Here is an 18901-nt window from a genome sequence, read left to right as displayed (position 1 = left end):
CTTAGCTTAGAGTCAGACAAGGAGATGAATCAGAATATTTACATGTATGTTAGGCTCTCTGTTCTTTCCTTACTGAGTGCCAGCTGCTCTTTATATACCTTTTCTCCTTGGATCCTGGTAACCATCCAAGGTATAGATAACACAGTCCCCATTTAACAGATGACTGTCCAAGAATACACAGGGTAGAGCATTCGCAGCCAAAACCAACTGGCACAAACCCTACAGGAGAAGTGGGATAAGGCCTGTCCCAAAGTAATTATATCACACATGGTAAACTGCTAAGTATATACAAAACTTTTACATAAGATGCTATTAGTAGCTCCGAGAAACTGGGGAGGGCAGCGAAGGTTCCCAGGATTGGTAAGGGACTTCCAGGATTTAGACGTAATGAGCTTGGTCCAAACAAAGGTAAAGCATACACACTCTCAGATAGTCAATCAATGTCCATTTACTTAAAACCAGTCAGGGAATCAGCCAGATGATGAGGATTCAGAGACAAGCAGAGTGACGTTTCTGTCCTCAAGAACCTCGTGATGAGAGACCGGAGGGGCAGTTCACGGAAACCACTCCTTCTGGCCAGACTACAAAACAAGCCATACGGTGAATACAGGAGAACAGTGGGACATCGGACTGGACTTGTCAGCTAGGTTCAAACTGATGGGCTCTTTAACAGCAAAGTTAATGGAATGCTCCATCATTCTAGAAACAACAGGCAATCCCTTACTTTGGTTATCAGTCACACCTTAGGGTTAAAAAAAAAAAAAAAAAAAAAAAAACCTAACATCAAGATCTTTGCTATGGCAAATTACCATACAGTTCTATACAGAGAAAGGATTTTCCTGTTCTAACAAATGGCCCATAGTAATAATACTTTGATACACACAGTGAACTGAAAAATAACATTGAAAAAAATGTATTTACAAATGCCTATCTTGACCTACAGCACAATTATTTTAACGTACAATTTAGGCTTTATTATAACTAAGTGTGAACGGAACATGAAATTTTTCTAATGAATTTGGAAGATGTAGTGACAATGGTTTTGTTTTGTCATTTTTTAAAAGGCAAAATCCTGGAAAAGTGTCACGAACAGTGATTAGACTGAGTCCCAGACATTTATCAATGATTTGGAAAAAGTTCTGAGAAGTGGAACTGGACTTTCAGAGTTAAAACAAGGAAGGATATGAAGAAAACACCATGGTTGGCATTTCTTAAGGGTTCAAAAGAAAAAGATGTAAGTATTATTCCTTGCTGCCAAGATTCTGCATAGAGCTCTCTTACCCCTTATCCTGAGTTACTGCACACCACCATAAAACTTCCACTATCTACCTTCCCTATTCTAACCCCACTCTGAAATGCCTGCATTGCTTAAATGATCTTTACTTGTGTGGAAAACAAGGGATTGCCTTCATTGCTCTGGATCTGCCTCGCCTTCATGTGCCTTTTACATTTGATTCCTAGCAAATATAACACACACACTTAACAAGAAACATGATCCACTCTAAAAATGGTTATTAGGCTTAATGGAAACAAATAGCATTCAGAAATTCTGAGAAGATTTTACAATGACCTTTGCCGAACTTAGCAGTATTTTCATGCATACAATTCTACTACCATAATCCATCAGTAGATTTCTCAAGACCCTCTCTGAATTAGTGTTGTCAAAGACTTCAGTGGTCAAGTTAAACCATAGCTATAACTACAGAGTAGAACAAATCTATTACCAGGAATAAAATCATTATCACCTTTTCTAAATGCTTACAATATTTTATTGCCTCATCTGAGAATACCAATATTTTAACACTGTTACTGGTATCTCCCACTTACACTAGATAGTTCAGAGGAGCAGTATCTGTGGATTCTGGACCAAATCTGCAATCCATTAAGAACCAAATAACGATCAGACAGGTTGGCTATACACCAAATACACCACATCAGTTCCGTACAGCATCAGCTCTTGAGTGCGGTCACAACACACAGAGACTATGAGAAATCTAAGATGGGAATTACCTGTACAGACGAATTCCTATACGCTGTTAACTGCTTAACACGGGTAGGTCCTGATTCACTCACTGAATCGGGAGACCATGATGCCCTGAGACTGTACGCAAAATGTTCTTTGGTGTAGATATGTACCAATATTCTCTTGAGGTGGGAGTTCCCAACTTGACTCAGATTTTCAAAGGGGTCCATGATAAAAAACAAAAAGTCCCTCTGGAAGGCAAGATTATCCATTAACACTCATACTATAGTTGCTCCATTATCCTTGGTATGAAAAAGAAATAATGGGCTTGCAGCTATTAAATATATATATATATATATATATATTCATTATATTAACAGTAAAACAAACTTTATGTTAACTCATTCTGATTTGTCATCTAGTTTTGTAATATCCAGATCTTTACCTGTATTGATAAAGAAAGGCAACCATGAAGAAATGACAAGAGAAATTGCTTGATACGCTTATGGCTGAGGATCTCCTGAATTTCAGCCACAGGACAGAGTTGTTAACTACTCATCGACACGTACAATCCACTGAACAAGGCCAGCCAACATTAATGAATGTCCTTAGACCAGAAGAATTCACTCTTGGATTTAACAAATCATTTGAATAAGCACCACATTCATCAAAAAAGCAAAGGATTTTAAAATTTGGCCCAATAAGTTTTTCCAATTATTTTAAATAATATTTTTGTTCATATTGGCAAGACAATAAAATGTCTAAGTTACATAAATGTAAAAACTGACATTTCTTCACTCATTTCATTGAACTCCACAAACACAGAGTCTCTAATTCACTATGTGCCAAACACTGAAGTGGAGTAAAGCTACAAATAAAAATAAGGTATTATTCCAATCCATAAGCTCAAATTCAGGAGGGAAGGAAAAGAAAACAAGAATCAAATAAGATAACACAATTACAATACAATGTTATAGCTCATATACTAAAGATATATTACAGAAGCACAAAAAGAAAACCTAAATGAGATGTTCTCCTAGATAAAGTAGGTCTCTAATTTTTTTAATTAATTTTTTAATTAATATGTAAAAATAATTTCTACTTTTGTGAGAGAAAGAGACACAGAGTGTGAGCGAGGGAGGGACAGAGGGGGGAGACACAGAATCCGAAGCAGGCTCCAGGCTCTGAGCTGTCAGCACAGAACCCGATGGGGGGCTCAAACCCACAGACTGCGAAATCATGACCTGAGCCGAAGTCAGATGCTCAACTGACTAAGCCACCCAGGTACCCCAGGTCTCTAATTTTTATTTTTTTTTCTAATTTTTAAGAAATGAAACACACTTGAAATATGACTTACACATAATCTAAATATTAGCAGAAATTTAGGGAGTTAGGATTAACAACTCCAAACAGTTTGGTGGTTTCATAAGCAAGTTTGGTTTCATAAGCAAGAAACTCTAACATGGTGTCATAAAAAAAAATAACTGCAACATATTAGAAGAACTAGAATTACAGAGGTAAGAACTTCCTTACATACAATTGTTAGGGGGAGGGTTATTTGCCAAATAATAAAAATTAATAACCTTCTAAAATTTTATTTTATTTTCTTAATGTTTTATTTATTTCTGAGAGAGAGAGACAGACAGAGCATGAGCAGGGGAGGGTCAGAGAGAGGGAGATATAGAATCTGAAACAGGCTCCAGGCTCTGAGCTGTCAGCACAGAGCCCGATGCGGGGCTTGAACCCACGAACCATGAGGTCATGACCTGAGCAGTAGTCGGATGCTCAACCGACTGAGCCACCCAGGCGCCCCAACCTTCTAAAATTTTAGCTTCTTGGGAGTACTTTAAATGTATTATTATGTCTTATAATTTTCAAATGGGCTTTCCCACGCATTCAACTCCCTGATTAAACTGTAAGAACAAAGTCACTTAGTGTTCTTTATTTTTAGATGAAGTGCTTTCAGATACTGCATGTTAATTTGTTTCACACTTTATCAACACACTGAAAACAAAACTCTTTTTATCCAAACTTGACATTCCCAAATGAAATATAAATACAAAAGAATCCAGACTTTCCAAAGCATTCAGCTAATAGCTTATACATTAAACTCACATCTTCCCCAACAACGAATTCTAAATGCCTCGTCACATCATCCCTCAGGTCTTTTTTTCAGAGGCAGCTACACCCAGGACACAGGCGCAATGTAAGCTGCGGGACCGCCCTGCTGCCTACCTGTCCACACCTCTGCCAGCAACAAACAGGTAAGATCAGAGTTAGCTCTGGGTGTGTTCCCTTGGAACTCTGATGCCGCCACCTTTCAAATTAAGATTTCATTTCCGATCCCTGGATGTAAAGTCCTCCTCCTCTACCTCCTTAATCTCTTGTTGCGCTGACATTCATCCACAGTCACTTCTAATCAATCCAAATGCCTACTCCACGGCCTTTCTACTTAGGACCAGCTCCCACCATAAGAATCAATTAGACTATCAAGAATTCCTTTCCTACTCTACCCAAAAAATGCTACCAGCACCGTATCCAAAGTCTTTGTGCTTTCTATACTTTGTTGTGACTAACAGGACCAAACTCCTTTTTACTTCATTTTGTCACAAAATTCAAAACTCTAGCAGGTTGAGGTCCACTCAGTTTCTACGTCTTAATATTTAAGACTTAAAAATTATTTTACTACTCTAGGAAATTATATGTGTTTATAAACCTACTGATTCAAGTTTTAAAGATTTACACTCACTCCTCTACCACTAGATTCTACTTAGATTATTCATGCTGTTACTATAATTAAAGCTACGTTTACTAAGTGCCTACCATGTGGCACAAACCATGATAAGCTTTTAATACGCACCCTCTTGCTCAATTCCCAAAAAGCCTTGTTGAGTTAGGTGCTAGTATTGCTCCCAGTTCTTACAGAGAGGTCACAGAGGCCCTGAACCGTGAAGTGACTCACTCAAGTACAAACAGGTATTTAAGCGGCAGATCCCTGAACTGAAGTTTATCTGACCTTAATGACTGTACTTCCATTCGATATATACTCTGCATCTTCCCAACTGACAATTTTTACCTCCTATCACACTTATTGCAGTTTTAAATATAGGGGGCTCTTACTAAGAAGTACTGAAAACAAAAATAATAAGAAAATCAGCTATTATGTTTACTCGTTCTTGTAAATTCAATTTCAATCTTCTGCTTTTGATACAAAATGCCTAAAGTTGGTCTTCGTTAGCCCAGAGTACATTAAACAGCTTTTACTACCCCCATGCATAAAATGGCTCTTTTGTTTTATTAAAATTATTCAAAAGATGTACGATACCTCAATTGTGCCTCAGTATGAAACATCACATTAAAATTAAAGAGTTTGAGAAAAAAAAAAGTGGTTTAACTTAGAGGATGTTTCAAAATTGTTATAATATAAATTTTAAAATTAAGATAGGAATTATGGGAGTGATTTGCTATAGAACTAAAAAAAAACAAAACACTAGGCTGACTTTAAAAATAAAATTTACTACTCTAGTTTGACAAATATAATCCTATGCTTAGTTTTCAACTGGTTAGTCACAACTCATTTGCCAAAATCTTCTGGAATAGTAACCAGATGTCATGATATCCCCAAAAACTTTGGGGTTCATTCTTTACCAATCTGTCAAAATTCAATAAACTTTGCTGGGTATCTTTAGGAGTAAAAAGGGCTAATCCTTGTACATATATATTATTTTATGTACCTTATACTTTGGTACCTTTCCCAACCACAAGGTACTAGGAACATACTCATTTTTAATTAAAGAGGGTGAGCTTTCTGGCAATGAAAAACAGACTTCTAAGACACATTGAATATTAAATAAATATCCACATTTTTCCTTCAATTTCACTGCAACAATTCTCTCAAAGATGAGTTAAGTATAGTTATTGAAACAATATATAACACTTGCATATCAATTTCCAATCTACTAAAAAGAAAAGTTCTACTTGATGACTAATGATGTATGAGAGGCGACAGTAGGGATGGTCAATAGTTCTTCAAAATAAAAAATCATACATACTGAGCGCCTAGGGGGCTCAGTTGGTTAGGCACCCAACTTCAGTTCAGGTCATGATCTTGTGGTTCATGGATTCAAGCCCCACACTGGGCTCTGTACTGACAGCTCAGAGCCTGGTGCCTGCTTTGGATTCTGTGTCTCCCTCTCTCTTCCCCTCCCCTGCTCATGCTTTGTCTTTCTCTCTCAAAAATAAACAAACATTAAAAAAAAATTAAAAATTAAATAAAAATTAAAAATCACATACAAATACTAAAACTGAGACCCTTATAAAGAATAGCAAAACTGCGTTTTCAATATCATGGTAATTTCTTTTTAACAAATTATACTGATATTTAAAACTTTGTATTTTCTCCCTCACTTAATCAGTTAAAAACAAAATTAAAAACTTTTCAGCATCTATAGATGGCAGTTCTGTCTCATCAGCAAAACTACAATTGCCAGCCATTCTTTCTAGTAGAGTTGACTACCACCACAGACAAATTATTTCCCAACTAGTGGCTTTGATCAACTCCCTGTTGCAAATGCAATACCATCTAATTTGATGTGGCAAGTGTTAAGTCTCACAGTACATAATGATATTCAGCAGCAATGATGTAATGAATAGAGCTGGATGCACGTGATCTACAATGGCTGACCTTCAACCAAATGTCAGGTAAGCAAATAAAACGGTCTCTCTTTCAGTCCACTCTTGCCATTATATGAACACACACGCACACACAGAGTACAGTACAATAAGCCCAAGGTTCCTGGACTTTACTATACATTTGTGAAGAAAGCTAGGAAATCATCAGCTTGAAGGCTCCATTCGAAGGTAAGCTTGGGAAGGAGAGTTTCTGGGACATTCAGGGCCTGAAATTAACCTACCTTGTAGAAGACAATTCCATGGAACAAGAGTGACACGGGCATGCCGGACTCTCAGGGCCTTTCTAAACACCACATACAGATCACTAGAGAAAGTCAGGAATTAGGACAGCCCCTCACTGCTGAGCCCATTCATTCCCCTAAGCTGAGGCTCAAACTTCAGGGTGTCCATAGAAGAGGCAATGGGTGATAGTAACAACATCATGAGACTAAGTCAAAAGAACCTGGGAACAGGATGACTTTTCCAACTAGATGAACTGGAATAAAACACTTAATATCTCCAAACCTCAGATATGTCAGTTCTAAAGTGGTAAAGATCGTCCCACACCTGATAGGGTCCTTGTAAAATTCAAGTGACATACTGAATATTCCCCATAAATCAGTATAGAAGTTATCATAACTTCTATCACAAAAGCAATCCATAATTAACTATAACCATGGACAGTCTTTTTGCCCCTTAGCAACAAGGACCTAAATCCCAACAGTCTAGCCAGGTCACAGTGGAGATTACATAAAGCAGAAAAAAGCAAGAAAGCTGAAGCACTTTGTCAAAGCACGTGTAAGTCAACATACTGTACTGGAAAACAGCAAAAAATGATTTCCTAATCATGCATCATTTTTGCAATGTACTTGCATTTTACTTCTTCCAACTAACGTCAGTAAATAAAAACAGGCTATAAATTCAAGAATAATCCCGGCCATTTCCATTGCTATCCGCCTCATGAACTTTACCTTTGGGCTAACAAGTCCATGTACCCTGGGCCAGCGGACCTCTCACGTGGTCTCCAGCATCAGCGGTAACTAGCATCATTTCAGAAGTGCAAACCACTGGGCCCTGCTGCAGACCTGCTGACTCTGGACTATGGGGGGCAGCCCGGTGATATATGCATAACAAACCCTGTAGGTGAATCTTCAGCCGCTAAAGCTCACTCTCACTTTCAGAACTATAGCACCCAGCACTTGTGTAAGAGAATCAATTAGTGAATCGTTACCACATGGAAAGTTAGGAAGTTAGGGCATCCTACTGGTTAAATACACTTACATGCTTTTCTAAGCCAATAGTTATGGTTCCAAGCAATTTCAAAATTACACAATGAAAAGTATTTAAATCAGTGGGAGAGCAGGTTGGAGAAAGGCCAACTGCATGCCCAATAATACTATCCTCCAAACTTCAAAACTATTATTTTTGTACCAAACTAGATTCAACTTTCTCCACAGTTTCAACTCATTTTTATCTCTTTTAGTGACCAGCAGTTTTGAGCAAACAATGTAGGACTTTTACTCTGTCTTACTTTTGCCTCAAGTCTATATTATTTACTCATCTAAAAGTGAGATTACAAAAATCTATCATCCCTGAATAGATGGAAAGTAGATCAAAGAAATTTCATTTCAAAGTCAAGGGACCTGAACGTCACACCCTCATTTTAGGGACATTAAAGCAGAAAAGGAACTCTCCAAAGTCACACAGTTCATGGCAGAAGAGCACCCAGAACTCACATCTTCTGACTTCCAGTTAAATTCACTTTTTCCAATATTCCTTTTCTTTCACCTTCCAAGAAAACTAGAGCGAGCAAAAAGTCTGAGCAGAAAACAAGAAGATCTACAGGAAATCAATCAATATAGTGAGAAGAAGAACATCAGAGTAAGAATAACAATAAAAAATACATCTACTCTGCCGCCACGTCTGACCTTGCTTTCACCATTTTTTGAGGGGAGAGGACGGAGAAAGAGATCTTTACCTTTAAAAGTTTACAGGGTTTTGGTGAAAATTTTAAAAACTAAAATACTACAGTGTGCACTGATGCAGACCTATATGATGACAAAAATGAGGACTCACTTAGATCTTAAAATTCAAAACTTGTGACTTTCTGAATAGAAAAATCTTAGAAATAAAAAAAAAAAATCACATAGATTTCAATTTGAAAGCCTCTGTAAGAAGAGTCCTTAATCTGGAGTCCCTGGATAAATTTTCTGTGACCACCCATCCGATATAATTCAATGTGGGTGGTATATAAATGTCACTGTACATTTTGCTGGGTCTACAAGCTAAAATTAGGTTTTCAAAAGTAGGTAGTGACTCAAAATAAGAATCAATCCTTTTCACATATACAGAGTTAGGGAAACCCAATATACAAAAGAATTTATTCAAATTAGCAAAAGACTTCCTATTTTAAAACTATTCACCTAAGGTTTCTACAAACTTCTAACTCACGTAATATAACTTAAAAATGACTTGAGTTTCAAAATTGGATCTACATTACTACTTTTCAGGAACATTCTCCTACTGCAACATAGAGATAACACAACTTACTTCTACGAACGTTTGCCTTTGAATAACTAAATTCAATTAGAAAAAAGCAACCCTTTTTATTCAGAAACTATGTCCTTTTGTTCAAATTAGTAAGCATTTGTACTTGCTATAATCTATATTTCCTCAATTTTCCCACTCGATTAAAATTCTGTTTGTGAACATTTTAAAAACTCACATTTGCAAATGTTCCATACAGTTCAAAAAAACTCCCAATGTGTTTTTTTGTGTGGAAATGGCATTTGCCAGTTCAAGTTTACACTATTCTATCAAACTCTGATACCTGGAGATATCTCCACATTTTTTTTTTCATTTTCCTTTCCTTTATATCTAGAAGAGAATAGAAAGATGCCAAAAAAAGGTCAGAAAACCATTAACTCGTCTGAATATTTTATTTTACTTTTTTTTTAATGTTTTATTTATTTCTAGGAGAGAGAGAGAGAGAGAGAGAGACAGCATGAGCAGGGGAGGGTCAGAGAGAGAGGGAGTCACAGACTGAAACAGACTCCAGGCTCTGAGCTGGCAGTCAGCACAGAGCCCGATGCGGGGCTCGAGCCCACGAACCGTGAGATCATGACCTAAGCGAAAGTCGGACGCTTAACCGACTAAGCCACCCAGGCGCCCCTCGTCTGAATATTTTAAATTAACTCTACATTTCAGATTTTCAGAGCATACTTAGTTTTCGTAACTAAATCACTTGCTACAGAGTAACTATTTTAATTTCATTCAAAAGACAGAAGTTAAATCAGTAGTCCAAACCTGTTGATTTTATCACTTTTCTTCCTGACCAATACTCAAAATGATTAGAAATTACAGTATTTGCAAGGGTGCCTTATAAACTGCAAAGCTCTGGAGAAACAAAAAGACTTTATTATCACCTCAAAAGATGGTTTATAGCTGGTTACAATAACACGATTTTCCTTCTATGATCCAGGCCATTCTCATGTCAATACTAAAGTTACATTTAAAACCTTACATCCTTAGGTCTTCAGATCCTCAAAGATTGATTTTTCAACATTCCCTCTTCCTTTGTATTTACTTCAGTGCTTTATAGTTATGCACTATTTTCCAGAATTTGAACCAAGTTTAAATACATTATTTGACCCTTGAAATAATCCTCTAAGTAAAAGGCAGTAACCTTGCTTCCATCATACTGATACGCCGACTGATGCCAAGGACTTAGCCATATTTACAGGATCAGAAAGTGACAGTCTGGCTTTGAACCTGCCTCTTTGGTCCTCAGAATTCACTTCCAGTATCTCTAACAGAGCTTCAACTCTGATCTTTCCTTCCCCAAACACATTCCTATATCAACAACCTGCATCCTTTTTCATTCTTGTGACGTTACTACATTCAACAGATTATAAACCTGGTATGCCATGGTTTGAATGTATAGAGGGTGTGGTAGAAAACATGATGGAGGTAAGACAGAAAACGGTTGTGGGGGCACCTGGCTGGCTCAGTCTGTGGAGCATGTGACTCAATCGCAGGGTTGCGAGTTCGAGCCCCACAATGGATGCAGAGATTACTTAAAATATTAAAAAAAGGGAAAGAAAAAGAAAATGATTGACTCTATTAGCTATAAACATTACCACATTAAAAGTCCTTTAAATTAAAAGGTTGTTGAGAAAGAAATTAAATGATGTTTTAAGTAAAACTATAATAGTAATTAAGCAACCCTCCCCCCAAAAATGAATTAAAAATTAAAAATTAAATAAAAATTACGCAACCTAACTACTCAGCAGGAGTTGGGTTTAGTCAGTATAGGAAATCCAAAAATCACACACTGGAACTGAAGATGACTGGCCTCTCCTGGCTTCTTAGGGCCTGCATTCATTAGTGTTGGTAAATAATCAAACCAGCAAAGAGTTTCCTACTGTAGCTCTAGAAGGACTCTGAAAACAAAAAGTAACAAATCACTACTTTAAAAAATGCAGACTATATTATCAAGGATGAAATATCTTTCTGAGCTTTAAAGGATATGTAATACGGCTTGTTCAAGCAGTAATAATGTACTTTTCATATGAAAAGGACTGTATCTTCCTATGAAATCAAATCTACCCCAAACCTAAAACTGGACACTTAGTTCAATTTCTTTCCGCCCACTTCATTTAGAATTTATCTTTTTATTGCTAGGGCACACAGGACACATCTTTCACATACAGGACACGCTGATATTTTGGGTGCCCACTGTCACACTTGCCCTTTGCCCTTCTCTATCAACACGTGATGTTATTTCCTTCATAAGAGACACGTGGCTTTACTGGAAGCGTTCCGTGTGCAGAGACAGCAAGCAGGGTCTGCGCTCCTGTGTGCCCCTCCCTGTCCAATGCCTGTAATAGTTCAAAAGACATTTATGCCAAATAGGAACCCAATACTCTTCCAACTGTAGTGAATGAACAGGAAAGGTGAAGCCCTCCATCTGGATGCAACAAAACAGCATGGGAAAGAAAACAGGGAGGGAGGGGTGAAAGTGGAAAGGGAATCATTTTGGTAAATTTTCAGCACTTAACTATTTTGCTCCTCACAAAAATATTAAGGTTGCTCAACCCTCAAATAATAATCCTCCTACGCTTTTACCCTAGTATTCAAGCAAAACTCTGTAACATTTATATGAAATACAGACTGACCCAAATAGAATGATATGAAGACTAAGGTTTACTGCCTCATTTAAAAATGAAGCCTGCCCAAGAGCACTGCGTCTCCTACAGCTCCTTTACGCCCATCTAAAACCCAGGAAGTCTTCACAGTTAGTGGTCTTACAATAAAACACTTTAATACTAAATGACAGGGGTCACCCAAAGCTCCTAGTTCTTGAGGCTACCAACATTAATAAACAAAGTCACAGTAAGAAAATGATTTAACTACCTAGAATATGTATATACAATACTCTCAATTAAGGAGCCAACCGGAGCAGAATGCTACAGCCTTCATATACAAGAGCTCATAAAAATCAAACTGATGACATGCTTCACTGATTATCATATAGGATTATTCTGGCTGAAGTTTACTTACTTTAAAGACACGATTACTACTGGAGCCATTAAAATGAAAACTCAACTTGATCAATGAAGACGGATGCAAGTTACCACACTACCAAAGCACTCAGGGATTTCCTGGTGCGAAGCAGAAGACAACTAAAACACTTAGCTACAATTATCATTTTTTCTCTCAAATTCCAGGTACTCTCTCAAAGCACGTTCAGGCTTGACTTTTAAAGTAACTGTTCTTTATAATCTTTTTAACTACTGGATCATCAATTTAACAGCTGTTGAGTTAGAAAACATTTCACCACTGAAAGCAAATTTCTTACTAAAACTGAAATGATGTTCCTATCCCTGAAAACCTCTAAGAAGGCTAATAAACTGTGTGCTTCTCCAAAACCAGAAGCTATTTCAATTGCAACTTTGTCAGTTTAGAAGCCTAAGAAAATATGTTAGTATGACTTAACTAGTGAGTCAAAAGCTAATGACTTTAAAAAAAAAAAAAAAACTTAAAAGATTAAAATTACCATCAAAGAAAAAGTTTCACTTCTCATACCACAAGAAGATTTAACAGGTGCTTTCAGAGTAAAAAGCTTCTTTGGGTCCAAGGAGAACCAGAGAGGGCCAGTTACTGACTAGATGGGTGTCTTTTGTTATTTGGTCTGACGCAGCGCTTCTCACTCAGGAGCGCGTGGGCTCCCCCAGTGAACGCTCACCCTGCTCAGAGATCATTTTTAGCTTCACGTCTACATGGGCTGCTACTGCCTCACCCAAGTGCTTCCCAAACCCCACCTGAGAACTACTACGTTCACTCTCCACCTGATAAGAAATAACACTCAAGTCCCCTAAAAAGAACTACTTTCTGAGATGCACCTTCTAGGCATGGGGCCAAACAACCTACCGCCTTCCCACATCAGGCTGCAGTTGCAAACTGTCCTAAAGCAGGGCCTACGACAGAGCCCCTTCCCCTGGGAATCAGGGACGTACAGAACTGTAAAGCCAGATACTCAGAGACAAAAAGCCCAGACGGCTCTGAAGTCAAAACATCATGACTGAACAAGATTTCTCAGCCTGCCATTTGCCAACTCAGGAAGTTGGCTTAATGCAAGTCAATCAAAAGCACATTTATAAAATGCCCACTGTGTTTCTAGGGGAGTTGCGGTGCGCGAAAATGTCAGAAAGTCCGGTGGACCAAGTCCCGGAGCTGCTAAGCCACTAGGCCCTCATCAAAGCCTCAGCCTTCAAGAGAGCCTGACCACCGCCTTCCCTGCAGAGGAGCTCTCAGGTGCCCGGGCCGGGGTGGGGGACGCCAACGACGGGCAAGAACAGACCCTCCCAGGGAGCAGAATGAGGGGGCAGCTAGGAGGACCGAGGAGAAAGCGGGAATCCTGGTCATTCCTCCTGTGGCCTGGTGCCCCCGCGTGCTGTCTCCCCTTCTCTCTTTTCCAGGTGATGGTTTTACCCCCTGCCGCTGTTTCAGGGGTGCGGTAGGGGCTTCAATTCACCACTTATGACACGTGGTCGGAGCAGAAGAAATCCAAAAAGGTCTGAAAGTGCTGCCCATTTAGTGTGGGACAGTTACAGCCTGCCTGTAGTCAGTGCTGTCTGGGGAAAGAGGGTGTGAACTGGGTTTTGATGTCAGATGGGACCGGGAACAAACAGCGGCTGTGCTCACCGTCAACACGGTCTGTATTCTGAAAGACGGCCTCTGACATCGGCCAGGAAGAGAGACCTACATCAAGTTTTATCCAAATCGTGAGTTATCTAAACTAGTCCCCTCCCTCCCACCACCAACACGGCTCAGACTCAGTACACAAGGGTGCTGCCACTCACTCTATACTTCCTATTCTAAATTATTTCCAGTTCTGTTCCCAAATACCTAAAATGACTTTGACTTAAAACAGCTTTGAGATGCTAAACCCGCAAAGTCTGTTGAAGTGCAGGAAAACTAAAAAAAAGCACATGTTTCTCCCACTGTTAAAAGAATGGCAACCAGACAACATCTGTAAGGCCACCGATCTCGTGCTCTAGGTCAAGGCCTCCGTGTTTTCCATACCATTTTTGTAAGTAGTCCAATGCCTCCAAACGCGCACCAATCTCAAAAGTGATTCCAGGACGATTTGGGGGCTTTTTACTCATCTTGAGATGCTATTCTTCAGTGTTCGCTTTTCACTACCTCAAGAGGGAAAAAAAAAAAAAAAGAAAAAGGAAAAAAAAAGTTAGATTCCGATGCACAAAATGCATAGGGAATAAGACAGAATTTTAAAAATGCTGCATGAGAAGTTGAGATAACTGCCAAATTTTAAAGAAACTGGAACGCTGAGTACCAGTGTCTAGAGGTGAAGTATGGTGCAACTTGCAGGCAACCTTGACAGTGAATTAGGGAAAGGACATAAAAAGGAACCACTTCAAAAGAACAAACAGGTGAGCATTAAAACTTGCTAATGGCTAAAACGCTGTAAATTTTAACTTGAAAATACCCACGGAAATTCTCCACACCAGCTGAAAACGGTTTGTCTTGGAAAACAATCAAGATGCCGGAGTGTTCTGGAATATGGCTACTGAAATTTATCTTAAGGGTAAAAATGAATGACGTTTTCCCACCACCGTGTGAGCGCCTCAGAGTCCACAGCACTAGATAAGACACTGATGTGCACACAGAGACGGAAGAAGCCGTGGATGCAGTCCTCTGCCAGTGACAATGTCAATGCTAATTCCTGTGATTAGGACTTTTCATTACCCAGGGTCTCCCACTTTCGTAGCAAATGAGTCAGTCTTTTTAATCTAACCCATAAAGTTGCATCGGAAGTTTCTTCCTGACACTTCACATTCAATAAGCAACAATGATATGGTTGTTGTTGTTTTTAACTAAAGAATTGATTTCTGCTCTATTTCAATAGAGTCAGTGCCCACACTGACAAATCAAGGTGGCCGCAACGTTTACACAAACGACAAACTACAAAGGAGTCCATTCGTCTCCAGACCATTGACTTGTGACTCTCTACTCTCCCTTTGGCCACAATGGACAATCAGAACGCCTCACAGAGACTTTGTCACTCACTAGTCCTTGAGGAATATGCACGCGCTTTGAGCCAAGCTAGACCTAAACATCACAGGTAATCAGGAACGCAAACCTACTACTGGGGGGAGGGGGGGAGATCCTAAAACCTATGTGATATTTAGAATTACTAACAGGGCGATGCTCTCTCCCAGGTTAAAAAAGAAAACACACAACTGGATCTCTTTTTAATGATGTGCTCACAATTCAAAAAAGATAACAGTAAACACAAAAATGGATTGTCCTTTCCTCTTTGAAGGAATCTAATAGGTAAGGGTTGCAAACAGCATCAATACTGGCCATAAAAAAAATGTAAAATCAAACCTGAAAACTCATGGGGAGGGAGAGGAGACTATCCTGTGTCCTGGCAAGAACAAAGATTAATACATGAAAGTTAACAGCAAGCTAGGCCAGAGAGTATTGGGTGTAAAAGTAACAAAAGCATGATTTGTTTTTAAGTCTGGTCGGTATGCAACATACAAGGCAGTTACTTAAATAACTGTGTAGAAATCTAACCTTTTCTACTGTTGTGCACAAGAAGTTAGCATGGGGTAGTTCCCCAGTTACACTATTTTCTACAATCAAACTCCGAACCCATAAAAGTGATGCTTTGGGATGAGGCACGATTTCCTCTTCCCTGGGCGGAGAGAGGAGGATGGGGAGGGATTCGACTTAAGGAAAAGACAAAGTAAGACAGTCTGTGGAGGGGGAGGGGGTACGTTTAGCAAGAAGAGAAAAGGGGACAGAGGGAACGGAACATAAACAGGAAAGAGAGCGAACAAGAATGGCAAAAATGTATCTGGATGGTTAAAGTTGTAGGAGATGACAACTGGCAGGGAAAAGAAAATGAGCGAGGAGATAAAACGCCGGGAAAGTGAAGCAAAGGTCAGAGAATGGCCGCGGGGCCACCGAAGCTGGGGGGTCGCTGCGGGGCGGGAGGGGTTGGCAGCGACGGACTGGAAGGGCTCGGACGGCGCGGGCGACGAGCGGGAGGTGCCTCCAGGTTTGACAGCCGTCCGGCCCGCGGCAGGGGGGAAGGAAGGGAGGGGGAGAGGGAGCGGCGGCGCCCAGACAATAGGGGCGGCGAGCTCCGCGGAGGGACGCGAGAGGGGAGCGGGCCGGAGAGAGACACCAGCGCGGGGGCGTCCCGGGCGGCCAGACGGGATCCAGGCGGCCTCCAGGCCCCGCCACCGCCTCTTACCGACTCGGCCTCCTCTCCGCACAGCAGCCGGGCCGTCCGGGGCCGAGCCGGGGCACGAGCAGGGCGGCCAGCCCGGGCCTCCGCCTCCGCCTCCGCCCAGGCAGCGGCCGGGGAGGAAGCAGGAGGGGAGGGAGCTGGGACCGCAACGCCTGGTCGGGCCCGAGGGCGCGCGGGAGGGAACAGATCCGAGCCCTCAAGCCCGCTCAGTGTCCACTGCCATCGCCGCCTCCTTCTCCGCCGCCGCCGCCGCCGCCGCCACCGCCACAGCCCCCGCCGGCCAGCCCTGACGCGACGCCGGGCCCAGCGACGTCAGCCGCCCGCGACGCGCCGGAAGCGGGGCTGGTCGCGTCACGTGACCCGCAAGGGTTGGGCCCAGGCCTCGCATCCGATTGGAGAGGAGCCCTGGGAGGCGGGGCTTGGCGGCAGTTGGCTGGCGGCTAGCGGGCGGGGCCGTGATTAGCCAAAGAGGGAAGGCGAGCTCCCTGAGCCAATTAGGAGTTGGCAAGGGTTTGACCTTTTAGAGATGAGGACGGAGCCCGTTGAGTGTTATTATATATTGTTGATTCGGTAGGAAACAGGTTGCTGAAACTCCTCAACCCCGGCACTAGGGCAAACTTGTAAATCCACTACAGGTTTTCTTAGATATCCACCCCCCTCCACAATAGGAATAGAGCAAATGTTTACTCAGTCAACAAACAGCTATTGTGTGGACAGTTTGTGGCAGGTTCTATGTTATCACTACGTTACATGACACTTTCGCCCAATTGTATTGCTATCTATTGTACAGGAGATCCTTACAATACAAAAGGCAGATATTAACATATGTGTGTTGTGCAGATAAAGAACCTAGGACTAAAATTGACGTGACTTCCCCAAGTAGGAAGGGGAAGGTAATGATTGCACGACTACCCAGGTAATGATTGCACGACTACTTTTATTGTGTATCAGACATGTACCCAACTCTGTCCTAGGCACAGGGGAAAGTGTCTCCACTGTAGGAAACCAACCAGTGAACACATTCAAAGCGATGTTGAGAGGAATATCTTTTTTCTCTCTCTTTCCAATGTACCACTCTGGATCTCAAGCTTTCTAAATGCACCATTGCATACTAATAACACTTATATTTATCATGCTTTACAGTGTGGAGTTAAAATAGCAAAGTATCCCTTTAAGCTTTAATTATAGTGAGATTTGGTAATTCAAACAACTATATTCATATCCCTTTATTCCAAAGACATTCATTCAGTACTTACTATGTTACTAATAGCTACTGAACTAGACTGAGCATGGCAATATATAGAAAAGATATAAATAAGACAGTCTAGTGGACATTTGTCTTGTGCGAGGGTTGCCCAGCATCTGAACTCCCTATCCATGTTTGGAAAATGTACCATCACGGTTGTCATTAATACAGTGTACCATATATTTCCAGAGTTCTGGATACATAACAGGCTTATACTTTCTACCCTCCTTAGAATTATGTGTGCCCACTTGGTTTGCTTTGGCTAATAAAATGAAATTGGAAGTGAGCTTTGTCATGCCTAGCTGTTAATTTTAAAAGGCACTACAGCCAGATTTCTGTCTCTGGCACACTGGTAAGCAGTATTTGAGATGGTGACTGCTCTAGCCACCCAGATTCTAGACAGATCGTGGTTAACTCACTGCTAATCTGCAACTGATATGTAATATAAGGAGAGAAATAAAAATCTGCTGTTTTAAGCTTTTGAGAGTTTGGGAGCTGTTTGTTACACAGCATAACCTACGCAGGGACCAAACTGATTAATACACCCCCCCTTATGAGTCTTTGGAGGCAGAGCCAACCTCACACCAAGTAAGATGAAAATGTCGGAAATTCCCTTCCCTGTCCCCCTTCCAGTTAAAGTGCTATTCTCAGCTCCACTTACTAGAGTCTCACTGAGGACTATGTGTGAGAAGCTGCCAGTGATGTTCAAAATAAGGAAAAATTTCTCCAGCAGCCGTGGCAGTACCAGGGACCAAATATCTGACATTCAGGCTAGAGCTAACTAACTGAAACCTGCCAGAACCCAGGCTGACCCACAAGCCAGGAGGTGAAAAACAAATATTAGTTTGCTGACATCACTGAAAACTTGAGATTGCTTCTAATTTAAATAAAATACATAAAGTATAATATAGACTCTATCCACTCTCCATTGTTTGTTGAGAATTCATCCATCTACCCTGAAAATATGATTATCCCATTTTATTTTTTTTTTTAATTTATTTCTAGGAGAGAGAGAGAGAGAGACAGCATGAGCAGTGGAGGGTCAGAGAGAGAGGGAGTCACAGACTGAAACAGGCTCCAGGCTCTGAGCTGGCAGTCAGCACAGAGCCCGACGCGGGGCTCAAACCCACGACCGCGAGATCATGACCTAAGCGAAAGTCGGACGCTTAACCGACTAAGCCACCCAGGCGCCCCAATTATCCCATTCTAATTGGGATGTAATAAGGGACAACTC

The 18901-nt window shown here is 40.7% G+C and overlaps 1 protein-coding gene across 4 annotated transcripts in view; it reads right to left on the bottom strand.

Annotated features, from left to right (window-relative positions):
• The window catches only part of PHF20L1 (PHD finger protein 20 like 1), an 84961-nt gene extending 68269 nt beyond the window's left edge, over nucleotides 1–16692 (bottom strand). For 3 of the 4 annotated variants that reach the window (XM_039240204.1, XM_039240206.1, XM_039240208.1), the window contains exons 1-2: nucleotides 16425–16692; nucleotides 14222–14341 (exon numbers count right to left, since the gene is read on the bottom strand). In XM_039240204.1, the coding sequence (XP_039096135.1) occupies nucleotides 14222–14304 (83 nt within the window). In that variant the 5' untranslated portion in view covers nucleotides 14305–14341; nucleotides 16425–16692. The remainder of the gene's footprint in view (nucleotides 1–14221; nucleotides 14342–16424) is intronic. The other variant, XM_039240205.1, reaches the window with a different exon arrangement.
• Between the last annotated feature and the right edge of the window lie 2209 nt (nucleotides 16693–18901).

Source organism: Hyaena hyaena, unplaced genomic scaffold (genome assembly GCF_003009895.1).
Source record: "Hyaena hyaena isolate Hyena2069 unplaced genomic scaffold, ASM300989v1 scaffold_169, whole genome shotgun sequence".
NCBI classification, from domain to species: Eukaryota; Metazoa; Chordata; class Mammalia; order Carnivora; family Hyaenidae; genus Hyaena; species Hyaena hyaena.
Note: the sequence above shows the minus strand (reverse complement) of the source record. Positions and strands in the feature narration are given on the sequence as shown.